At 39.1% G+C, this 26,860-nt stretch overlaps 1 protein-coding gene across 1 annotated transcript in view; it reads left to right on the top strand.

The window, feature by feature from the left end:
* The first annotated feature begins 11,703 nt into the window (after window positions 1–11,703).
* LOC138164354 (potassium channel subfamily K member 16-like) overlaps window positions 11,704–26,860 on the top strand; it is a 38,874-nt gene continuing 23,717 nt past the window's right edge. The window contains exons 1-3 of the mRNA XM_069092072.1: window positions 11,704–12,177; window positions 22,493–22,613; window positions 25,026–25,192. Of these exons, the coding sequence (XP_068948173.1) occupies window positions 11,983–12,177; window positions 22,493–22,613; window positions 25,026–25,192 (483 nt within the window). The 5' untranslated portion in view covers window positions 11,704–11,982. The remainder of the gene's footprint in view (window positions 12,178–22,492; window positions 22,614–25,025; window positions 25,193–26,860) is intronic.

The raw sequence follows: 26,860 nt of genomic DNA on the forward strand, positions 1-26,860 counted from the left end.
GTTTCAGACTCACATTTCAACTAATTTAAAATCATCCACTACAAACATTTAGTAAGTATTTACTATGTGCCAGTCACTACAATGTGGAATTCTGGGCTTCCAAAGCAAGATCCTTCAAGGAGGTCACATTCTAATGGAGAAGACAAGAATGTAAACAACTATGCACACACGAGATATATACAATGAATAATTGAGAGGCAATTTCAGGGAGAAGGCACTAGCAGTGGGAGAGAACAGGAAAAGCTTATAACAGAAAAGGGGATTTGAATTGAGTCTTGAAAGAAGTCAGGTGCGGATGAGGATGGAGATCATGGGAAACATGGATAGACACTGAGTTGGGTGATGGAGTATAATATGATAAAAAAGAACAATGGATAATTGAGTACCTGGAGGGGAGCAAAGTCTAAGAAGACTGGAAAGGTAGGAAGGGGTTGGATTGTGAAGGACTTTAAAAGCCAAACAGAGAACTTTGCATGTGATCCTTGAGGTAGTAAGGAGACACTGGAGTTGAGGTGGTGTGTGACATAGTTATAGACTTTAACTTCAGGAAGATCTGGGTGAAAGATGTTCTCAAAAGGTGGAGAGAAAGGAGGCAGGGAGCAAAACAGCAAATTATTGCAATAGTCTAGGCTTCAGGTGATGAGGGACTGACTCTCTTATGGTAGAATATGTGTGAGTGGAAAGAAGGGGATGTTTCCAAGATAGTAGAACGACAAGACTAGGTGACAGATTAGATACGGAGTTTGAATGGGAGTAAGCATGAATGAAATTCACACCAACATTGTGAGATGGGGTGACTAGAAGGATGGAGTGCCCCAGACAGTAACAGAGAGATCCGAAGCAAGGAAGGTTTAGGGAGACACAGTGATTTCTGTTTCTGAAATGTTGAACTTGAGATGCTTATGAGACATTCAACTCAAGATGTTCAATAGGGAATTTAGCAAACATTTATGTTTTATTTTTTTTTTTTTAAAGCAATCGGGGTTAAGTAACTTGCTCAAGGTTACACGGCCAGTTATTTCTGGGTGTGGTGCTCAGTGTCTGAGCCCGGGATTTGATCCAGGTCATCCCGACACTGGAGCCGGTGCTCTTACTCACTGAGCCACCTGGCCGCCCTGCAAACATTTATTAAATGCCTATTCTGTGCTAGACATTTCCAGCTACCAATCGCTATTCTCCTAGTGCCTGGAAAAGTGCTTTGCATATTTGTTGTTGCTGTTCAGTCACTTCAATTGTGTCTGACTATTCCTGTACCCCCCAACCCCCCATTTGGGGTTTTCTTAGCAAAGATACTGGATTGATTTGCCATTTCTTTCTCCATCTTATTTTATAGATACAGAAACTGAGGAAAACAGGGTTAGTTGACTTGCCCAGGGTCACACAGTGTCTGATGCTGGATTTGAACTTAGGAAGATGAATCTTCCTGACTCCAGACCTGTCACTCTATCCACTGCACCACTTAGCTGCCCTACTTCACATATAATATATGCTTAATAGATGGTTGGGTTTTTTTAAATGAGTGAAAAAAATGGGTTCAACCTTTAGGAAGCTGGAAGTTTAGAGATTACCTTAGGATGAGATGAGGTAGAGCACCAAGCAGAAGTACATGCCATCCATATTTAAATAATGTATCAATGTTTAAGAAACTTTCCTGTCATAATCATAATATTTCTAAATTGTAAAGTACTTACAGCATTCTTTAGAGAAATGATCATTCTATGACCTAAATAGATTTCTGGTAGGTTCTACTGAGGATTCAGCCAAACAAAAACCCATTCCATTTTAAGTTTGCTTTGTGAATGACTGAATTCTAATGTCTCTAAAAACTGGATCAGAGGCCAAGAGAAAGTCAAACATGAAGAGCAGATATTAAGAATGCTATTGAGGAAAATTATAGGCAAGATAAAGATTTTGTATGACTATAGATTTAGAGCCCAAAGGCATGAAGGGGATCATCTAGTCATCAACCTCCTCATTTTCAGAGGAGAAAACAGGTATCTCAGAGACAGGAATTGATTCATCCAAAGCCACAAAGGTAATGAGAGACAGAGCTGGGAAATAAATATGGGTCCCATGACTGTTCTTTTTGATGGACTGTTTCATGTGGATTTGCCCCTGCTGTGGTACAGTGTGTCAAGTCACTTTGAAAGGTTAAACAAAAGGAAAAAAGAGCAACTTTTGATTAGTTCATGAAGAAAAACAATAGATTTCATTTTAGCAAACACTGCAGTCAGTTTGGCACTGCGATGTGACTTGAATTAGGTTGCTCTCCAGAAAAATTCCAATTAGAAGTTCACCCCATCAAGTCAACGTTAAACACAACACAAAATGCATTTTTCTTGGTAAGGGGCCCAAGGATCTTAAAGAAGGTCCAAAAATAAAATTTCTTTGCCAAATTATTACTAATTTAATTCCTTGTGTTCTATAGTGTTCCAGTGATACATTTGATTCAAAGAATAATGGAATGCCAGAACTGAAAGGAACCTTAGAAGCAACCTATTCCAATCACTCTCAGCTGAGAACCTCACTTCATATTTCACTGAAAACAAAATTGATGCTATTTGCTGAGTGTTCCCTCTTCTCCTTTCCCCATTTCACTACCCAGATACTTTCCCTTACCATCCTTTCTTCATCTCTATCTTATATGAAAAGATGGTCCATGTAGTGAAGATAAATCCCTCTACAGGCACAAGTTATCCCTTTATATTTTGTCTTCTCTAACAGATTGCCTCTTCTATTATTCCCATTCTTTTACTTATTTTCAATCTTTCCCTATCTACTGGCTGCTTTTCTACTGCCTACAAACATGCCTACATCTCCTTCATTCTAAGAAGGAACAGAACTTGATTTGTTCATCCTCACTAATTACTGTCCTGCATCTCTCCTCCCTTCCATGGCTAAGCAACTTGAGGAGGCTATCTCTAAGAGGTACCTCAGCTTCCTTCTCTCTTCTTCTCTTCTCAACTCTCTGCAGTCTGACTCCTGACTTCATGACTTAATAGACACTGCTCTCTCCCAGGACTTTAATGATTAATTGCCAAATCAAATGGGCTTTTCTCGGTCCTCTGCAGCTTTTGACACTGTCATTCACCCTCTTCTCCTTATTATTCTTTTTTCTCTAGGTTTCCCATCACTACTCTGTCCTGGTTATCCTACCTCCATCTCTTTTGCTGGATCATCATGCAGGTTTCACCTATTAACAGTGGGTATGCCCCACTACTCTGTTCTGGGTTCTGTTCTCATATACAATTTTATATGACTATCTCATCAACTATTATAGTTTAAATTATCTTCTCTATGAAAATAAGTCTCAGTTCTATTTGTTCAGCCCCTAATTTCTGTTCTAACTTCTAGACCTGTATCTCCAATTGCCTAGTAGACATCTTTAATTCAACATGTCCAAAACTGAACTCATTATCTTTTTTCTCCAAACCCTTCCTTCTTCCTAAATCCCATGTTACTGTGGTATAATAATTCTCCCAGTTATCCAGGCTCATAACCTAGATGTTATCCTCTGCTGTACTCAACATTCGCCACCCCCATTTATAATCGGTTGCCAAGTCCTGTCCATTTGAACTTCATAACATCTCTCCTATACACCCCCTTCTCTCCTCCGACATTGCCACCACCCTTGTCCCTATAGTCTGGTTGGTCTCCCTGCCTCAAGCCTGTCCTTACTCCAGTCCTTCCTGCATTCAGCTGTCAGATTTAATCTTCCTAAAGAGCATGTCACCTCCCTCTCTCTCTCCCCTAATTCAGTAAGCTCCACTTGCTCCCTATTACCTCCAGGATCAAATAAACTCTTGTTTCATTTATAAAGCCCTTTTTAACCTGTCCCCTACCTTTCTGGTCTTCTTATACCTTATGCCTACCCATCTCCCATATATTTTGATCTAGTGATACTGGCCTCTTTGCTCTTCCTCAAACTCCATATTCTGACTCCAGGAAAGGTTCTCATACATAGTTATCAGGCCATCAGGTGAAAGTTCCAAACTTCCACTGGAATATGCATGGGTATTACACATAATCTTTGACATATAAAAAGTTTGAGAGGTATAGTTTCTGGGTAATTAATTATTTTATTAATTATGACTAGCATGTAATTAATAAAAGGGTGGTCATTTGGTCTTCTCTCATGAAACAAAGACGGATCATGGTGGCTTCTTATGCCCTTTGAAGAACGGGTGTTCCCAACAGGCGATCATCAAGTCTGATTAGTTAATTAATGAGAAGAATGAAAATTATAATGAGAGAGGAGCCTATTCTAATGAGGGGCTGGGGGGAATGTGATTTTGATTATGTCAGTTACTCCGAAACCACCCTAGCTGGTAATATAGACAAAGGATCTCCCCTTTATCCATCAAGCCCTAGTAGAACACAATGGGCCAGAATTCACCTAACAGAAGTTTTTCTAGTTGGGTAGGGCAACAACTCCACCTAGACAAGATGGTCTAAAAGGTGGGGAAAAGTTTTGGGCAAGGTGAGACATCTCCCTGAAAGACTGGACTTTGAATAAAGAAAGAGAGGGAGGAAAAATCCTGGATCTCCTCAATAATTTATTAGTTAATAATCATTTCTCTCAAATCTTCACTCTTTCCTTAGGTATCACCATAGCTTTGTTGTCATATGACCTTTAAGACAGAGTATCCGCTTACAGATAAATCTTCCCTGACTGGTAGAGTATGCTAAATTCCTGTTTGGCTAATGCTGTTACCTATTTCTTGCCATTGACACTTATCAATATATGTCAATGGACTGTTGTCAGTCCACAGTTGTAGCTTTCTTCTATATTCACAATCTTTGAATTTTTCAGTGGTAGTCTACTCCTAAACCCAAGAACTCCAGCTGTGTATGGGTAGCATCTTGCTGTTACTCAGATCTCTGCTGACAAATGAAATTGGCTTCTGATGGCCATCACCTAATTGGAATAAGACGGTTTCCAAGCCTACCAAGCTGAGATTTGTACATAGGACAAGGGTGTGCTTGGATTTGAATACACCAACACTGGTACATGTGTGAGACAGTTTACCAGATCTCTAAAAGCTTGTTCACAGCTGTTTCAAAAGATGTGAATTTTAAAATAATTTTGCATTTCTTGCCATTGTTCTTCTGCATCTCCAGACATCTGTGCAGGAGGGCAGTCATTCAGCTAAACAGCAATAGCAACATAACTCTTGAAAAAATTATGATAACTCCCCAATCCTGGAAAAGTCCTTAGATCACAGAGGCTTTATGGATGTGGCCAAGTTAGGAGCCTTTTTAAAAATGACGAGGATGGGGACAGCTTGGTGGCACAGTGAACAGAGCACCAGCCCTGGAGTCAGAAGGACCTGAGTTCAAATTCGACACTTGACATACTAGCTGTGTGACCTCGAGCAATTCACTTAACCCCAATTGCCTTGCCTTCCCCCTTCAAAAAATGATGATGATAAGATACTACCTATTGAAAGGGTTATTATGGGAAATATGCTTTTTAAACATTGATTGATCACTGATTGCTTAAATTAGTGTACTCAAAAAAAATAAAAGTGTCTTACTGTTAGGTATTGATTATGGGTGTTATCAGGTAAAAACAAATTGTCTATGAGGGAATTTGGGAAATTCCATTAACTGGAATTCAACGAACATCTCTTAAATGCCTACTTAGTCTTGTGGAGTGGAGGTGACTTTGAGTGTCACAGCTGCATGAAGTTATAGAGGTTAATAGCAAAAGAGGAAGACCTGTGCATCCCAGACAGCAAGGTACCACAGCTGCCAGTTATTCACTGGGTCTAGTAAAGACTATCTGGAAGTAGCCTCAGGGTGGATTAGTATTGGTTGTTTTGTGGGTTAGAAAATGGCTTTGGGGGTGATAGACGGTGTATGAACTGTGAGAGGTTGTTTGGTTTGAGAGAAGTGGGGAGAGAGTTTTGATGTGGGAGCTTGGAAAAGGATAAAGAGATAAAGACCGAGACCCAAATTAAGTAAAAAGAGAAATCAGTGTTGGGTTCTGGTTAGGAAGACAATATGAAAGTCCCTAGATGAGCTCAGCTTTTCCAACAAACAGTCCCAACAAGTATATAAAAATTCATCAGATGAAATTGCTATCTACAAAAATTGAAGGGATATACCATTAATCTTCACAGCCAATGCAGGGTACCGTGAGAAGATGACCAGAAACCTGAGGCACTCTGAGCAGGGACATACCAGTGACACCTGAAACTAGCCTAATCTCCAATAAATGGGTCCCAAAGACTGAGGGATCTTGGTTCTGGTCTCTTGGAACTAAAATAAGAGACAGAGTCAGCTCCTAGTAGGTCACTGTGTAGCGACTGGGGTCAGGGAGTTAGTGCACACCTTGAATCCCTCCAAGAACCTTAAAACCAATGCTACTGTCAGAATAACAACAGGATAAGATGGCCGAGTAAAAGCAGGGACTTATTTAAGCTTGCCCCCAAACCCTTCCAAATACCTGTAAAAATGACTCTAAACAAATTCTAGACCTGCAGAATCCACAAAATGACAGAGTAAAACACATCTTCAGTCCAAGACAGCCTGGAAGGTCAACAGGCACCAGGTTGGGGGTGCAGTCCAGCCCTGGGGCAGCAGAGATGGTGTTGGCAGCAGTAGCAGCAGTAGTAGCAGTAGCAGCTGCTTCTGGAGCTCTGGGCCTACAGACAGTGCAGGATCAAGTGGCTGATACAAAACTCCTGAAGCCTGGGACAGTACACCCACCCCCCACTGGACAGAGTCCTACCTTGACAAAGAATTAGGAAGTCAAGTATTTGGCTGGGAAGATGAACAAACAGCATAAAAAAAAGTCAGACTATAGAATCTTACTTTGGTGACAAAGAACATCAAAACATACAATCAGAAGAAGACAACAAAGTCAAAGCCTCAACATCAAAAGTCTCCAAGAATGACAACAGGAGAGAGGACCAGCTCCCTTAGCATGATTGCCCAAGGAGAGAGACCTGGGAAGTCTTTGGGGACTCTCTTGAAGCCTTGAGGCCACTACAATCTCTGATTTCCTGTCAGAGCAAGGGAATGAGCCAATTCTCTATGGGTGATTGCTCAAAAAGAGGGAGACAGATGCACTGTAGAGACTGGACCTACACTGATCCATTAGAATATAGAGACAGAAACCTAGAATTATAGCAGAAATAGAACATAGCTTTACTTCATCTGTGACAAAGCAGAAGCAGTGTGCAGAAATGCAGAAGGACAAGTCCTGCTGGGACAAGTAGAATGTCCCTATTCCACCTAAGAGTTGTGGGCTGGGATGAAACCAGACTATGGCACAAAGCAGCTTGGCCTTTTCTCCTTCATAAAGGGATTTCACTAGCTCTTGGCTGTAACAGGAGATTCTCTAAAAGGAGATTCCTTATCCCAGAAGCCAAGATCACAAAGCATAGAATAGCCGTATAGGTCCTAAAGCTTTCAAATCTATTTTTTAACCTTTTAACTCCCTAAGTTAAGGCTAGAATCTCTGCCTCCAATAAATAACATCTTAAGGTTAGAAAATTCTGCCTTCTTTCCCATTATATCTTCCCTACACAGGAAGGCCCTTAAAGGGTACAGATATATTCTTTGCTTGGAGATGGGGGTAGGTAGAACAGATCAAAGGCTGAATAAAAGTAATAAAATTAACACGAAAACTTTTGATGTCTATGAGGTCTTTTGATATGAAAACTCCTGAGGAAATCAATAATATGGCCTTGAAGTTTTTGAAATCCAAGACCTGCAAGTTACAATATGCCATGACAAGGGATTTTTTTTTAACATCTAGAACAGCTAAAGTAAAAAATTTAAATGTTTCTTCTTCAAACAGAATAAGGGGGGCGGCCAGGTAGCACAGCAAGTAAGAGCACTGGCTCCAGTGTTGAGAAGACCTGGAGATCGAATCCCGGGCTCGGACACTTAGCAACCCACCCAGAAACACCTGGCCGTGTAACCTTGAGCAAGTTACTTAACCCCAATTGCTTAGGGGCGGCCAGGTGGCCAGGTGGCTCAGCGAGTAAGAGCACCGGCTCCAGTGTTGGGACGACCTGGAGATCGAATCCCGGTCTCAGACACTCAGCACCACACCCAGAAACACCTGGCTGTGTAACCTCGAGCGAGTTACTTAACCCCGATTGCTTAAAAAAAAAACAACAATAAGGAAAACCACAACTGGATTAAGTAGTAATGAGTAATAGTGAAGTTTAGTTCATAAATTATTTAATTTGTAACTTGATGTTTGTATTTTAAACATGACATTTTTGGGGAAACCCCCCATAATTCCATTGATAGTGGGAAAGGGGAGATGGTTAAAGATTACAGTATAACACAAAAGAAATTCATTAAACAAGACATGTTCAGAAATTGGAAGCAAGGGAAGGTAAGAGAAATATAAATGTGTTCCATGATCCTATAAGAATAGTGTCAGCAAGTTTAGGATGAGCTGAGGCTGGCAAGGAATGGTAAGTTTAATAAAACAGGATTCTTAAGGTAGAGTGGGTATGTGTGTGTATGTGGGTAGGGGTGGTGGATGATGATGTGTGTGTGTGTGTGTGTGTGTGTGTGTGTGTGTGTGTGATGGAGGCTAGGGGGGATGATCAACAAAGACGGGTTATAACAGCTCTCCAGGATCAGTAGACTGATCATGTATGATGGCAAGAAGACAGAACCACTCAATTCTTGTTTTTCCTCTCCTTTTTCTGTCAAAGAGTATAATCTTTGGGCTACAAAGGACAGATGAAAAATGACCAGTGGGAGGTGGAGACCCAAAAGGTACAGGGAGAAAGGAGTACCTAGCTGTCCTTAATGAGAGGAGGTGCCATGGACTAGAGAAGGGAAAATGTTACTCTGATTTTTAAAAAGGTAAGAGAACAGAATATGAGAACTATAGTCCAGTGAGTTTGACTTCAATTCTTAAACAATTTCAGAACATTTGAAGGAGTGGTTCATGAGCATGTAGAAAAGAAAGTACTGAGGGGCCAAGCAAAGCTGGAATAGAGGAATCCTGTTGTTTGCATTTATCTAGACTTTTGAAAAGTGCTTTCCTGCCATTCTTGTGGAAAAGCTAGAGAAATTTGAGCTAAATGAGAGCACTGTTAAGTAGATTTAGAACTAAGTGAATGGCCAGCTCCAAAGAGTAGTTTTTCCTTGTTTAATGTCAACTTGGAGGATGGTCTTTACTGTATGCCAAGGATCTATCCCAAGTCTTTCACAATTTAACATTTTTACCATTATTTTAGATATGAGCAGAACTATCACACTTATCTGATCTAAATATAACAAAGCTGAGATAGGTAATGTACCAGATGACAGAATAAAGATCCAAAAATTCTCTATGGGCTAGATCATTGTGTTGAATTTAATAGGATAAATCTGAATAGAAATAAATGTGAAAATTTACACTTGGGTTTGAAAAGAATTTCACAAATACAAGATGGGGGTGGAAGGAGAGAGGTGGGGATTGCAAACTTAATGACAATGTAAGATGGCAGATTTAAAAAGTTAATGTGATCCTATACTACATTAGTGTCTTGCATTTTCCCCAAATACTTAATTTTTATATCTTTATTTTAATCCACTTTATTCCTAATTATATCTTCCTCCTCTCTTACCCAAATGGTTGTCTCTTGTAACAAGGAATCAACAAGAAAGAAAAAACAGCAGTTTAGCAAAAATAACCAAATCTGAGTCTTTCACTTCCTCAAAGACAGTTTTTAATATTTTACAGCATCAAATCACATCACACATACAGAGTTGTCAAGCTTCCAAAAGCTAACAAAAGGGGTGTTGCTTTTTAAAATTGTCATTTAGTGTATCACTGTGATGGGGTGCTTGGGATCTATATCTGTAACATCAATTTGTAAAACCAATTTGCAACACCAGTCTGTAACATCTATTTGTAAAACCAGTCTGTAAAATTGTAACAGCAAATTGTAAAACCAGTCTGTAAAATCACACTACCCACCCCCCCCAGTCACAGAACATTAACTCTGCCCCTTCTGCCTACCTGCACTCTGCCTAGCTTCACAGCATTAACTCTGCCCAGAAACAACTCATGAATTGTTTATCTCAGCCTTGGAACACTAACAAGCTATACCTATCAATCCTTCACAAAGTATCTATAAACATTCTAGCTTAGGCAACTATTATCTCCCCCTTGTATAGTGCCTCGTTGACCCCATGAATCCTTCAATACCCCCTTTCTAGGTTAACTCTTTAAGCAATTATCTTTCCCTAACCTTGGTTCCCAGACATCAATCCTGTCAAGCATGACTCAGATGGGTGGCAGACTGGGCACTTCTCCATCAGCCCTTGACCAATAGCTGACTTAGTGACGTTTCAAGGCTAAAACCATACCTCCAGGTACTCCCCTCCCCCCACTGCCCCTCCCCCCTCCCCGTGGGCTTTTTCCCAGTGAATTGTGGGTACTACGACTGGAGAATTACCTATTCTCCAGTGCATGCCCCTTTAAACACCGAGCCCTCCTTAGCCCCACCTTAACTCCTCCCCAATCCCACCCTCTTCTCGCCTGGTCAGCCTAATTGACATCTAATGAATAGCCTTAACTCTTTAAAAACTATGCCTGTATCTTTTTTAAGCTTGCAGGTCCCCTAAGGATCCTTGCCCACTGTAAGGCGTATAATAAACATTTTCAACTCTGACCCCAAGTTAGCCTGAGCTGAATTCTTTCCAGACTGAATCGAAGGTTCTGGTCTTAGATAAGATTAGAGTTCCTGCTGAACCTAATAGCCAACCCTCATCAACTGGATCACAATGCAACATTCACAATGCAACCTTCAGGATATTTAACTGTACTAGGGTGAAACTGTGAGATGTTTTGTAGTACCTGAAGAGTCTGGTCTAGTTAGAGGTACTTGTATAGCAGAGAATCTCAGCTGGGCAGGGCTCCTGGGTGGTATAGGTACCCTCCACATAGTGTTCAGGTATCTAGAAAAGCCAGTCTTTGGGGTACTTCTGATAGCAGAGCAAAGTAGAAAAGAGAGAAATGACCTGGCCTCTTAGAACTTCAATTGACTTAACAAATCCTTGAGGTTGTATTTAAATTAGGACCTAAAACTCATATTTTTAAGCAACTAGGCATTCACTGCCCATTGCTTCCTTTACTCACAACAGTGGGATCCAGGCAGAGACTCTCAGTCACTTTAATGTAAACTTATTCCTCCAATCCCCTAAAAAAATAACAAGGCCCAAGAGAAGAGAACTTTCTAGACACAATCTAAATAAGTTCTTGTTTTCAAGTTAAATTTTAAATAAATATACAAAGGAGACTAATCTCATATTAATGGAAAAGCCATTGGAGCACCACGCCCCCTCCCCCAAGAATTTTCTATTTGTAGAGCCAAAAAGTTATCTCTCTGTTTTATTGTCAAATTCAGTCTTGGTGAAAATAGTTACATTTTCATCTTACAGGTCACCGAGGCTTTTTTTCCTCCACAAACTACTCTCCCTCCCCCCCCCACTGAAATCAAGGCAGAATTCTATAGAAGTGAGAGTCACAAATTAGGCCCCTGGTTAGCTGGCCTCAATCAACTCATCCAAGCTCAAAAACAAAATAATAAACTTGTCTCTTTTTAATGCCCCCAAGAACAACCATTACATTTATGTCCTCCAGCCTCTAGCAAGTCCATGCGACTAGTTTATGTGAACTAGTTTCTGGTCTGGTGCCAAGTTCCCTCCCCACTTTTACCCTGACTGACTTGCCAGGGGAACTGAGAAATCCAATATTTCACAGAGTGAAGGAAGTCCCTGGTCAGGAAGAGTTCAGTTTTCCTTTTCTATTAATATTATGAAAGTAGTCTCCTTTGTATATTTGTTTAAAGTTATACTTAAAGACAAAAAGCCATTTATTCTGTGTCTAGGAAGGCCTTTTCTCTTGGGCCTTGTTTTTTTTTTTAAGGGGTTGGGGAAGGAAGCAGTTTTACATTAAAGAGATCTGAGACTCTTTGTCCCTGGTTCCCACTGAAACCAGCTCTGCAGAAAGCCATGAGTGACTCTAAAATACAGACCACTCTACTGCTGGCTAGTTATTTTATCTATTTACTATTGGGATCTCTGATATTCCAAGCACTAGAGACTGACTTTGAGAGAGAACTGAAAACATCAGTGTATGAAATGAAAGCTGCTTTCCTGAGAAAACTTGATGATCTAACTCCTGAAGATGTTGAACAATTTGTGGAGGTAAGAGGGAGCAATGGTAGTGGTAGTAGTAGTTGTAGTAGTAGTGGTAGTGGTGGTGGTGGTGGTGGTGGTGGTGGTAGTAGTAGTAGTAGTAGTAGTAGTGGTAATGGTGGTGGTGGTGGTGGTGGTAGTGGTGGTAGTGGTGGTAGTAGTAGTAATGGTTGTGGTAGTAGTAGTAATAATGGTTGTGGTGGTGGTAGTAGTAGTAGTAGTAGTGGTAGTGGTGGTGGTGGTGGTGGTAGTAGTAGTAATGGTTGTGGTGGTAGTAGTAGTAGTAGTAGTAGTGGTGGTGGTGGTAGTGGTGGTAGTAGTAGTAGTAGTAGTAGTAGTAGTAGTAGTGATAGTGGAGTGAAGTGGGAAACTTGGGAGGAAAAAAGGGAAAAACAGATGAGGAAGAAGTAGAAGCCTTGGCTTCCCCATTTGTAAAATGGTGGTAGGGGAGGGGGTTGGATCAGATAACACACAAGGTCTCTGTCTTCTGTCTTTAAATCTATGATGGTGATAGAGAGAAAATTGGGAGAGAGAAAAGTTGTAGTACAGAGTTTTGAGGAGCATAAGAATTGGATCACTTCTGCCTGGTCTCATCATCTGGGGTGTTCTGAAAGGGAGGGAGGCTTAAGGGTACCATGGAACTAGAATTTGCCTCTGTTTAGTTTCTGAGTAGCGATACTGAACACTCTATTTTAACATTGCTATTCTCTTGTAGCCAAACTTTGCCAGGTGTCCTGGGTATCACTCTTGAGTCCTACATTCTAGAATGTGAAATTTTTGGTTGTTGTTTTTTAAAAAGTCTTTGAATTGTCTGTTTACTATCTAAATCAAACTGCAATCACCGTTTGTGCTGTTTTGGTTAACCCATAGCATTTGGTTATTACAGGAAGAGGGCAAGTTTCAAATGAAAATCATTCTAATTTCAAGTCACCTTTCCGAGAATACCAGAGGAAGTGACAAACAGGAGAAAAGTGGTAAATCTAGGAGATTGCAGAGGAAAGCTAAGGAGAAAAAGTACTAAAAGGTACTGGTAGGCAGTGACATTTCAAGGTGGCCCTTTTGATAGTGGAAAGGGATGATCAAGGGAGATAGGAAGAAGATGGGACTTTAATAGTCAATCTCATTTAATAATGAACAACCAATTTCCTTCTCAGTGTGTATTCATCAACACTCCTTCTCCAACCCCAAGGAATGCTAATTATCCTCACAATAAGGGTGGAGGGAGCTGAGCTATAACTGTGAGTGTCACAGGATTAAACTGCATGAATGAAACCATGTGATATAGTTGAAAGAGATGTGGATTTAGAACACCCAGGGAAGACCAGCTGTGTGACCTTCAATAAAAAACAACCTTTCCAAAGCAATTTCCTCATCTGTAAAATGGAGATAATGCATATACTACTCTACCTCAGAGAGTTGTTATAAGAAAAGCATTTTTAAAAACCTTAGAGTGCTACAGAAATCTGAGTGATGAGGACAAGTTGGCTTATTTGCTATTGTAACCTAGTCAATAATGAAAGAAGGAATTACCACCTTTCCAGACCTAGTCAAATGTGAAATATTCTTAACAGATAATTAAATATAGCCATTCAGTAATGCATGTAAATATTAAAGTATCGTGTTTTTCTTTACAACCAAGATTTCTAAGACACGCTACAGCTCAGCCAAAGGAAAGAAGAAAAGAGAAAACTTGGAAGAAAAAAAATAACCTTGAGGGGAAAAGGGAAAAATTCACTACCATCTTGACTATTTTCTTAAAATATTTAGTACTTATATGCCCAGAGAACTGCACTAGGTTGTGTACAAAAGTTGGACAGAGATGTCTCACAGTTGCATGATTAAAGTACAACACAGAAGTGGGTCACACCCATAAGGTGGGCTCTACTATAGAGTGGGCAAGGCCCACCCTAAGGGGGAAATCTATTTTGTGGGTGATATTGCAGGATTATGCCCCAGGAGGGTTGAAAAAATGCACCATGATGCTTGTTACATGTGTACCATACAAGGCTTCCACTCAATTCTATAACCCTTTGAGAAATATGCATGTATATGTAATATATACATGTTTACATACATGTGCATATGCACATACACATGTACATGCACACAAAGATACATATACATATATGGCAATACATATTTATGGACAGAATACCAGACCAGTCAGTCAGGAAGACGTAAATTTACATTGGACCTCAAACACTTACTAGTTGTGTGACGCTGGGCAAGTCACTTAACCTTGTTTGTTTCAGTTTCCTTATCTGTAAAATGAGCTGGAGAAGGAAATGGTAAACCAATCCAATATCTTTGACAAGAAAACCTCAAATAGGGTCAGGAAGAGTTAGACAAAACTGCAAATGACTGACCAGCAACAGATGGCACAGTTGATGGAGGGAGCACCAGGAGTGGAGTCAGGAAGACCTGAGTTCAAATTTGACTTTAGACACTAATTAGTTATGTGACCCTGGGCAAGTTACCTAACTTCTGTTTGCCTCAGTTTCCTCATCTATACAATGGGGATAATAATAGCACCTACCTTCTAGGGAGGTTGTGAGAATCAAATGAAATGATAATTGTAAAGCTCTTAGCCTAGTGCCTGGCACATGTGCTATATAAATGTTGGATATTATTATTAATTATGATTATTATTTTTTAACCAGACTAATAATTCATGAATATAGGGAACTTCCAGCTAGTAACTTCTGTGTACCCAGATAAACACCTTCTCTGCAACTTACAGTTTTATTGAGTTGCTTGAGGCACTGAGAGGTTAAGTGATTTAACCTGGCCCAGGATCAAACAGCCAATATTTGTCAGAGGTGAGACTTGAACCAAGTGTTCTTGATTCCACCATCAGCTCTCAAATTACCACGCCATCTTTGGCTAATTTTGACTATCCAAATACAATTGCAGCCACCAAACAGTGCTTTCTCTGCCAATAGATCAGGTGGGAAGTGTAATCAAAAGAAACTACTTAATTAGGACAGAATAACAAAGTAAAAAGAAAGGGGAAATCAAAAGGCAAAATCATTCTGCATTCTGTCACCCCACGGCCACCCCAACCTATACATGAAGGTGTGGATGAGGAAACAATTGTCAGATAACTTATTCTCCTAGGTAATAAAGAGCTGCATTGTGCCTGAGACACCTTTCATAGTTTCACTTCACAGAAACTGGTTATGCCTTGTTGATCTACTCTGTCTCTGCATTGCTATTCCTCTGAAGATGTCATTTTTTTTTTCTTTTCCAAGATGCTATTTATATCTGTCATTGACTGTTGTGGCAGCTTCATCTATGTCTGTAATCTGCTGACATGACATTTTCCTTAAAGGTGTTATTACTGATCTTTCATGAGATTGTTTAGGTCAATATACTTGAGCTAATCGGTATTTTCATCTCTTTTGTTATTCAAGCATCTCCTTACCCACCTGGGTCAGCCTACTCTCCCTCAGTAAAATAAATTCTCCATCCTACCTTCCAGGTTGGGTTGTGGAGAGTGAATTCCTTTCTTCTTTTTTTTAAAGTGAATGTTGAAAATTTTATTTAATTTTTTTTCTTTTTTGTAGTATTTTATTTTTTCCAGTTACATGTAAAGATGGTTTTCTTTCTTCTTTTCTTTTTTTTTATTGTGAAGCAATTGGGGTTAAGTGACTTGCCCAGGGTCACACAGCTAGCTTACTATGTTAACCTTAAGGTTAATACTTAACCTTAAGATAGTTTTCAACATTCATTTTCAAAAGATATTGAGTTCTAAATTTCTCCCCTCCCTCCTCAAGACAGCATGTAATCTGATATAGGCTATACATGTACAATCATATTTTACATATTTCCACATTTGTCATGTTGTGAAGGGAGAATCAGAACAAAAGGAAAAAAAAACATGAGAAAGAAAAAAGTAAAAAGTAAAAATAGTATTTTTTCAATCTGCATTAAGACTATATAGTTCTTTCTCTGGATATGGATAACATTTTTCATCAAGAGTATTTTGGAATTGTCTTGGACCATTGTATTGCTGAGAAGAGCTACCTATCACAGTTGATCATCACATAATATTGCTGTTACTACGTACAATGTTCTCCTGGTTCTACTTACTTCACTCAATATCAGTTCATATAAATCTTTCCAGGTTTTTCTGAAATCTTCCTGCTCATCATTTTTTTTTAGGACAGTAGTATTCTATTACATTCTTTATATTACAGCATCCATTACAACTTGTTCAGCCATTCCCCAGTTGATGGACATCCCCTCAATGTTCAATTCTTGGCCACCACAAAAAGAGTTGCTATAAATATTTTTGTACATTTGGGTCCATTCCCATTTTTATGATCTCTTTGGGATAGAGACCTAGTAGTGGTGCTTCTGGATCAAAGGCTATGCACAGTTTGATTGCCCTTTGGGCACAGTTCCAAATTGCTCTCCAAAACAGTTGGATCAGATCATAACTCCACCAACAATGCATTAGTGTTCCAATTTTCCCACATCTCCAACGTTTAAGTGGATTCCTTTCAACTTCTACCATGCCTCTGGCAACTAATGACCAAGCTATGCAAGTTACTTTGCATATACCTTAATGAGGAGAAGGGTGGGTTGACCTTTGGAAATGACTTATCTGCATTATTCCATGGATAGAGTCCATATCTGCTCATGCAGTAGAAATGCACAGATGCATTTCTTCCACAAATAATCTATCTAGTGCAACCCTCAGGCACTAGAGTGCCTTCAAAATTGAACTTCTTTGTAGTCACCATTGAACTGGAGGGTTCAGGGCTTACTTGATACTCTCTGCCATCATCATCTTCTGTCTTCTTATAGGCTTTCACACAGGTAGCATGTATTGTCAGGATCTTTAAATATTTAGCTCCAGATTTATGCCTATACAAGGAATAGACATATGCATTTATGCCTGTATACTTTGCCAGTAGCTTGAATTAGCTAGATTTGGTCCCAATCAGTGCTGAAATTCTATGGATACTTTCTAGGTCTGAACATATCAGAGTCATTGTTTCCACTTTATCAATGACACCTAGAACTCCCCTAAGGATCTCCAGAAACATTATGATGTAATCCAAATACAGGTAGTCCTCACTCCATTCACTGAGATCTAGGAGCATCTACTGTCCTGACATAGGTAAGAGACATATTTGCTTTCAAGTGTCCATCACAAAACAACTGACCTAAAAGTGTCACTAGCATGAGGTGGCTAGGTGGCGCAGTGAATAGAGCACTGGCCTTGGAGTCAGGAGGACCTGAGTTCAAATCCAGCCTCAGACAATTAACACAAAAACTAGCCATGTGACCTTGGGCAAGTCCCTTAACCCCAATTGCCCTCCAAAAAAGAAAGAAAAAAAAAGTGTCACGGCATGTACCAGCTAACACTGCAGGATATAGATGCATTTAGTAGAAACATTTGACACAGACCAATTAAAAAGAAAAAAAAAACAGACCAATTGAGAAATACCATCCACGTTAGTACTCCATTTAGAAAATGAAAACAGACATCACAAAGAAGGTCAATGATCCAATCAACTAGTAGTCAGTCAGTTAATGAGGATTTATTAAGCACTTTGTGCTAGACGCTGTAGTAAGCTCTGGGGATACAAAGAATGTTAAAAAAAGAAGTCATCCCTATTCTCAAGGAACTCAGTCAGGGAGAGAACATGCAATATACAAATAAAATATATACAGGACAAATTGGTAGTAATCTTAGAGGAAGTCATGGAGATTATGGAGGACTAGCGAAAGCTTTTTGCAGAAAGTGGGAGTTTAGCTGAGATTTAAAGGAAGCCAGAAAAGCTAGGAGTGTGAGATAATGAGAGAGAGAGCTTTCTAGGCATGGGGGACAGCCAGCAGAAGTTCTAAGAGTCAGGAGATAGAGTGTTGTTCACAAGGAACAACATGAAGATCAGTCTTACTGGATTAGAGAGTACGTGGAGAGGAGTAAGGTATTAGAAATATTGGAAAGGGTAGGATAGCACCGGTTATGAAGGACTTTCAAGAACCAACCAGATGATTTTATATTTGATCTTGAAGGTAATAGGGAGTCACTGGAGTTAATTGAATAGGAGGAAGAGGGGGTGACATGATCAGATCTACACTTTAGGAAACTTAATTTCACAGTCCAGTGAAAGATGGATCAGGGTGGAGAAAGGTATGGAGATCATTTAGTAGGCTATTGCAAATGTCCAGGTGTGAGGTGATAAAGGCCTATTTATTCCAGACTGGTTTCAGAATCAAAGAAGAGGGAAGCCTTTGGGAAGAATAGGAGTAGTGCTTCCTATTACCCAATTAACATTCTCACAGTTGTTCACATTCTACACAGCCCAGTGATTTTGAACACCTCTAAGTCACCATCCAAATCCCACTCCCCATCTCCTCACCAACCAATTTCTTACTCTCATCCCTCTCAACCCTCCCATTGCAAAGTCCCAACCAAACACCATCCCAAATCCTTCATAACCTAGCCCTCTCCTACCTTCCCATACCTTCTTATACCTTATTCCCTACCATGTACTCTGATCCAGTGATAATGACCTCCTTGTTATTTCACAAGCAAGATGCTCCATATATCTCTTGACTCCAGGAATTTTCTCTAATTATTTCCCATGCTTGGAATGCTCTCCCTCCTCATCTCCACCTTCTCTGGTTTCCTAACCAAAATCCTGTCCTCTACAGGAAACCTTTCCCAACTCCTCTTAGTTCTAGTTCCTTGTCTCTTGTAATAATCTCCTATTTATACTGTAGCTTGATTGTACACAATTGTTTGCTTGTTACATCTCCCATTAGATTGTGAGTTCTTTGGGATAGGGCCTATCTGTTACCTCTTTTTGTATTCCCATAAAAGGAACATAGTATGTGCTTAATAAAAGTTTATTGACTGACAGACAGAAGGAGGCATGTACAAGAGATGTTACAAAGATGGGAATGACAGGAATAGACCACTGATTGAGTAATGGCAGAAGGCATCTGAGTGATGTGAGATGAAGAACAGGGAAGGAAAAAAAAGCTCTCTGAGAGCTTCTTTTAGTCACTAACTTCTGTACCATATAAACTGTTTAACTGATTTTTAGATAGTGGCACCTAAATCAGTATTAAATATGGGAGATAAGAGAGAGTGAGTAGTCAAGAATGACACCTAGCTTGTGAGTTTAGGTAATTGGGTACTTGATGGGGGAGCTGGAGATGTGAGACTGAAGATTGGGAGAGAGGATCTGAGAGTCATAAACATAGAAATGACTATCAAAACCATGGGAGTTGAGATGTGACCTAGATGAATATCTAGCAAAGGAGACGGAGAAAGAGCAGACACGTATGAGAGGAGACAGACGAGAACAATGTCATGAAAACCTAGAGAGAAGAGAGAAACCAGAAGGAGAGGGTGAACTACGGTGTTGTAGGCACAGATTGGTTTAAAAAAATGATGAGGACCTAGAAACAGTCATTAGACTGATAATTAAGAGGTTGGTGGTGGTAACTGTAGAGGTAGGTCTAAGGTCAAAAGCCAGACTGTAAAGAGTTAAGAAGAGAGAGAGAGGGAAGGAAGTGAAGGAACCAATTTGTAGACAGCCTTGTAAAGAGTTTAGTCACAAAAGGGAGGAGCAGTGGATAGCTCGTGGGGATGGGTGAATCAACAGAAGTTTTTTGAGGATGGTGAAGAGTTGTAGACAATAACATGACTGAACATTAGTGAGAGAGGGGGGTTTATAAAGGTGGCAATCTGCTGGCAAAGACAGGATGGAATGGGATCACTTGTATATGTTTGCCTTATTCATGCAAAACAGAGGTAAAGGAGGAAAGAGGAAATCTGAGATTTTCTTTTAGCTATTAAATTCTGTATTATATAAACTATATTACTCATACCTAGATCTTGGCACCCAAATCATCTGGAAATTATAATTTCCGAGATAGAGAACCTGCAGAATCTTTGGGAAGATGAGTGAGTTGGGTACAATTACAGAAATCTAAGACAAATGTTGCAAGCTCTACCCTAACCCTTCATTCTTGCCAAAGGGAAACTCTAGGATAATTTGCAAGGCTAGTATTAGTTTCTAGGGACATGATGGGAATTAAAATATTTTCTAACCCTAATGCAAATATCAGACAGGTAAAGGTTAATTATTGGTGAGACACAACCAAAGTAATTAAAGATAGTCTTGACCTATTGGCTTTTTATCCATGGGTAGGTATGGATGTGGGTCTAACTCACAAAAGAAATAAACTAGCTCTGGACATTGCCATATGGGGAAGAGACCACATAGCCCATATAATTCATCCATAAATCAGTAGATGGCTACACAGAGAGGAAGACAGCCTAGCACATAGCACTAACAACTACAAATATAGCAGAGAAAGCACCTTAGTGGAGAAAGTCTGACAGATGACTTTGCCAGAACAGCTGATTTATCTAAGAATCCAAACTTCACAGAACAGAATTCAAAGGGCCACACTCGACGACCTAGAGGGCCACATGTGACCTCAAGGCTGCAGGTTTTCCACTCCTGATCTAAGTAATTCTATATATGAGAAAGCAACAAGTGGCAGTGTTAGAAGTAAGGTAGTATTTCAGCTGTAACATGGGTAACTAAGTAACTATGGGTGTGAGTTGGCCAGGGTAGATATATTCTCTCTTACACGTGTTTCTTGGCTACATAAGTTTCCTGGATGCATGTGTTACCACTCCCATGTGAGTTCTCTCTGTGTGTTTCCTCTCTCACACATGTCCTCTGGCTATGTATGTTCCCTATTTGTATTCTTTTTTCCCACTAGTGGTATGAGAATCTGTGGGAAGATGTGCTCTTGTGTATGAGAGTGGGGTAAGGTGATAGTTGTGGTTATTTACCTTACTCTTCTGTTTTAATTAAATATTTGTGCTTTAAATTATTGTGCACTTTGATCTGGCAAAAGAGAAGCACTGGTTAGAAGGGTGGGTTACGGTTTTAAATAATGTTGACCCAAGGCCTTTCTCCAACTTGATCCCATATTTAGTGGTGGTTAGGGAGAGAAAGAGCTACAATCTAAAATGCATCCTGAAAGCTAACAATATGAATTGGACTTTGATAGACAAGAATTTTATAAGACTATTTCATTTCTTGTTCTAGGTTTTTCAGTCATGTTAAGTTAAAGGTAGATGTTAAGGGCAATCTAATTCTAAATACAGGGCAGTTGGATAGAGTGCCAGGCCTGGAGTTAAAAAGACCTGACTTCAAATCTGGCCTCAGATACTTATTTGCTGTGTGACCCTGGGGAAGTCACTTAACCCTGTTTACCTCAGTTCTTCATCTGTAAAATGAGCTCCAGTAAAACCACTCCAGTATCTTTGCCAAGAAAATCCCAAATGGGGTCAGAAGAATTGAACACAACTGAACAACAATAGTCCTAAATGGAAGAAAGCAGTTAGGGTAGTCCCACCAGAATGCAAATATCTTGTTATAATTCAGTCTGGGCTTTCTGAGAAAATGATTTCCATTTTTTTGGCTGACTCTAAATTAACCTTGCAAATGACTGGACCTACCAATGTGTTAGTCATCCCATAAAATCTATACATATTCTTTTCACAGACTTTTATTAATAAAAACCTACTCATGCATCTTGTTTCTATCATTACCACACTCTACTCTGATACACAGTTCCTTTTAGGGTCATCTCCCCTGAGATAGGTGAGATCGCTAGCATTTTATTTCAACTTTTAATGACTCTCAATCTAATTTCCCAGAGCTTATTTTGAGATTTGAATTTGACCCCTAGTTGTCAATTTTCCATTATTACTATAAAGAAAGGATAACAACAGCAACAAGAAATAATAACTTTTATTTATATAGTGCTGTAAGGTTTTGCAAATAATTCTCCACACAAAGGGTAGTAGGTGACACAGTGAAAAGATTGCCAGACCTTGAGTTAGGGAGACTCATCTTCTTGAATTCAAATCTGACTTCAGATACTTACTAGCTATGTGACCCTGGACAAGTCACTTAACCCTGTTTGCCTCAGTTTCTCTTCTGTAAAATGAGGTAGAGAAGGAAGGGCGAACCACTCCAGTATCTTTGCCAAGAAAACCCCAAATGGGGTCATAGAGAGTCAGGCTTGATTGAAATGACTGAACAACTCCACACAAAAACCCTGTGAAGTCAGTAATATGATTATTATCCATATTTGCCAAATAAGGAAGTTCAAGTTCCGAGGAGTTAAGTGACCGTCACTTTGTGGTGGGTTTTGAATTCAGGTCCCTTTATTCCAAATTCAGTGTCATATTCATTATGCCCACATGATTCCTATAAAAATCACAAGTAGATGTGAATTTCAAGATTGCTTTTTTTTTTTTTACTTACAGAATTTGACTCATGCAGTCCGAAGAGGAGTATATCCCCTAGGAAATGCAACGGAGGTTGAACATAACAATTGGGATTTTAGCAACTCTTTTTTCTTTGTGGGCTCTATTGTATCCACAATAGGTGGGTATCACATTTATTTTCCAACCACTCTTCTGAGATTTTCCATAGGACCACAGGATAATAGGTTTGGCGCTCTAAAGGACCTTAGAGTATGTATAGTCCAACCTTCATACTTTACAAATCAGGAAACTCAAATGAAGCAAATTACTCAAGGTCATGAAGATAATAAATGGCAGAGGCTTAATTTGGTTCCAAAACATCTGTCTTAAATTCAGTGTTCTTACCCTACCTGATTTAGCTTTGCCCTAGAAATCCTAAGGATAGATTTTCAAGAAAAACTGGAGTAAACAGAAACACCCAATTTTTCTAGTGACCATAGTGATAGTAATTCATACAATCTGTAAGGTGCCATCAAAAAATAATTGCTTGAGTTAGTTGAGAAACTATTATCAACAACAATGATAAAAATAATAACTGGGAAATGGAAATGATATCCAAACAATAGTTAGTCCCCCAAAATGACACATCAAACATTTCTTTTAGTCATTAATATGTATTTAATGAAAACAAACACTTGCATCTAATTGCTTGTGACATTATAATAGTGATTTTTTAAAGCAATCGGGGTTAAGTAACTTGCTCAAGGTTACACGGCCAGTTATTTCTGGGTGTGGTGCTGAGTATCTGAGCCCAGGTTTGATCCAGGTCATCCCGACACCGGAGCCAGTGCTCTTGCTCGCTGAGCCACCTGGCCACCCCAATATAATAGTGATTTTAAAAATTGTGGATCTGTAACTTCATCAGTGAAGAAGAACTTCCAGTATGAAAAGTCTCCTCACCCCTACAGATACAAAGTATGTCTGTTATTTGTAGTCTTAGAGAGTTACTTGGAGGGCACTTAAAAGTTGAGTTACTTACCCATGGACACATAGTTTTTATATATTAGGGTCAGAACTTCAACTCAGTTTTTTTCTGACTTCAATCCTAGCATTTTGGTTTAACCAAAGATTAATTAGAGTCAGTTCTCTGCCAAACTTCAATAATATTTCTTTACTAATTTAATATATGATTCCACAAAAGATTATGAAATATTTTAGCTGTTTGTAGAACTTTAAGATGCCAATAGAATGAAAGGAAAAAGATGTTGTCTTATGTCATCTTTACACAAGAATTACTCTCTGTCTGGACCAGAATGGGTAAGCTGTGTCACATAGAAAGAGGTAAAAAGAGATTCAAAAGGAAGGTGATTTTTTACTTGCTTTTGTTAAAAAACAAACAAAAAAGTTACTGAGATTCCTATGAAAAGATCATGGCTGTACTTGAGCAAGTTAGCCAGGATGTAAAATCCATGAAAAGGTTTGGAAAAACAGTGATGCATGAAAACATTAAAGTGCATTATATTATTCCCAAACACTCAAGATAAATTTTGCCCCAGGGACACTGATGGCAGAAAATGAATTCTTAAAAAGGAGGGAACTAAGGGATTTTAACTCTTTAAGTCAATAAATTAAAGGGAAAAAATAACATTTGGAGCAATTTTCCCACAAGCAATGCCAAACCCACAGTTGAGAGAAAAGAGCTTTCAGTTAGTCATGTAACATGTGAGATAGCAATCAGTCCCCAAGGCTATACTATGACAAGAAGTGACCACAAAGTAAAAATTGAATTGGTTTCCAGGAATAGGGATCTCCTGATTCAATTGTAATAGGCAGTTCTGTTCATGCTTGGATTTTTTTTAGCCTCTTAGATATTATCTGGATTTTTGTTGTTGTTCAGTCATGTCTGTTTCTTTGTGACTCCATTTGGGGTTTTCTTGGTAAAGAACTGGAGTGGGGTACCATTTCCTTCTTCAGCTCACCTTACAGATGAGGAAACTGAGGCAAACAGGTTAAGTGACTTGCCCAGGGTCAGACTACTAGTAAATATCTGAGGCTGAATTTGAACTCAGGTTTTACTGACTCCAGGTCCCTTCCTCTATCCACTGTATCACCTAGCTGCCCCTTTAATTAAGCATGCAAGTTTTATATATTGTGGATATGAATGCAAAAACAAATTCTCCCTTGCCTCAAAGAGCTTATAGTCTAATAAAATATGTGCCCAAAAATTACAAGATAGGAGATGATAAGGGAGGAATAGATAAAGTTCTGTAAGAACATTTAATGAGAGAGGATCTGTGTGTGATTCATGTGAGCACAGATAAGTACAGGGAAAAATGTTCCAGGCTACAGTAAGCCCTAAGAAATTAACTGTCCCAATAGCATTTTCCTTTTTTTACCAAATGATCTTCTATTAGATAGTTTTAGCTTTGAAAATATGCCAGGCAGAGTATTTTGAAATTTGGTTTGTTTTCTCAGTCTGTACTGTACAGTTACATGTTAAAATAACAATATTTGTTCAATAACAGCCAATCACAGACTTGTAGCAGCAAACAGATTGAGGGGACATTCAATTTGTTGCTTTTTAAAAAACCAGGTTATGGGACTTTATCTCCCAAGACAGCTGGTGGACAGATTTTCTGTGTCATCTTTGCTTTATTTGGAATCCCTTTAAATCTCATCTTCCTGCACCAAGTGGGCAAGACACTTTCCCTGTTATGTGAAAAGCTTGGAAAATGCCTTCAGAGTCAAGGAATGAAAGAGGTAATAATTATTCAGTACTTTGATGCATGCTTGTAATCTACATTCTGCTTTCTTTAAGAAATGTTAACTGGGGCCAGGGTACTTGTTCAGAATAGGGGTGCCTAATGGAATAAGTATTGTATTAATTAAGAAAAGTCAAACCTGAGAGGGTATCACAAAATCTAATGGGTTCATCCATGATATCAATATTTGTGAGTCTAGTATTTCAGAAATTAATGATTCCTTTTGGGTCCTTAGCCTGCAGTTAGAGTAAGCTGGTAACAGTTATCTAAGGGATGCTCTGATGACCATTTCATGGTAGAAGTCCATAGAATCCAACCATAGACATTTTTAAAGGAATGAGGTTAGTATGCTTTATATCATATATGCTTTTTACTGAAAACATCTAAGTATAAATATAAACTAGAGAAGTGTTATAAAGAGATCTAGAAAGTAGAATTTTTTTTAAAAGAACATTGGTGATAAGAAACTACTATGATATTCACGTAGATGTATGGAACATTTATTTATGAGGCTCTCTGTCTCACCATTTGAAACATGAAAACATTATTAGAGGAGAAGGGAGAGGTAATAATAAACACAAACCTACCATCAATTGAATTAAGCTTAATTTGTTGGACTAAAATCAAATTTGGTATCTTTCTCACTAATCCTTAATTTTTATTTAATACTATTGGTAAAAAAAATCACTAAAATTCACATTTGTATTAAAATATTTTAAGATTTATCAAGTACTTTCTTCACAATAGCTTTGTAGGTTGGGTAATGTATTATCATTCCCTCTTTGCAAATGAGGAAATTGAAGTTCAGAGAGTTTGTAACTTCCGGTGAATAATGTTAGACTTGGTACTCAAGCCTGACGCACTGGACTATGAGACCAATATCCAGTCCTAATTTCTCTCCTGAGCTCCAGTCCTGCCTTTTGGATATACCAATTGTCTTTTGGACATTTCAAATTAAATGACCTGTAGGCATCTCACACTCAAGCCCCCAAAAAGAGATCCAAAATCTTCTTCTCTCCTGGACTTTCCTATTACTATAAAGGGCATCATCATCATCATCCTCCCAGGCACCCTGACTCCTAATCTTAGCATCATTCACAATCACACTTTATTTCCAATCTATCATCAAATCTTTTCATTTTTATCTTCAAGACATCTCTCATATACATTCCCTTCACTCCATTCACATAGCCACCATCCCAATATAGACCCTCATTACCTCTTTCCAGGACTATTGCAATAATATTTTAATTGATCTCCCTATTTCAAGTCTTTCCCCAGTCTCTTCCATCTGCTATTCATCTGCCAAAGAAATCTTCCTAAAGTCCAAGTGTGACTGTTACCTGCCCCTCAACCCCAACTTTAATGGTTCTTAATTACTTCCAGGATCAAATACAAAAAGCTCTGTCTGGCCCTTCACAACCTGGTCCCTTCCTACCTTCCTAGTCTTCTTATACTTTACTCATCAGCTGAAGACAACAAACACAGAATAAACACCCCAGTCCCATTTCTCAAAGACTAGGCAAAAGAGAAGTAAGTAGAAGTGTGCCTTCCCTCTTACCAGTTCAGTTCATGGCATGGATGCTGGAGAGAGCATGTAGGAGTCACAAGAATATTGAAAAGAGGGCAGCCAAAAGATAACAGAGGCACTTCCAGAAAAGAACTG

This window comes from Petaurus breviceps, unplaced genomic scaffold, assembly GCF_028583685.1.
Source record: "Petaurus breviceps papuanus isolate PSGF00001 unplaced genomic scaffold, PetGlider_PUasm1.0 189, whole genome shotgun sequence".
In the NCBI taxonomy this organism is placed as follows: Eukaryota; Metazoa; Chordata; class Mammalia; order Diprotodontia; family Petauridae; genus Petaurus; species Petaurus breviceps.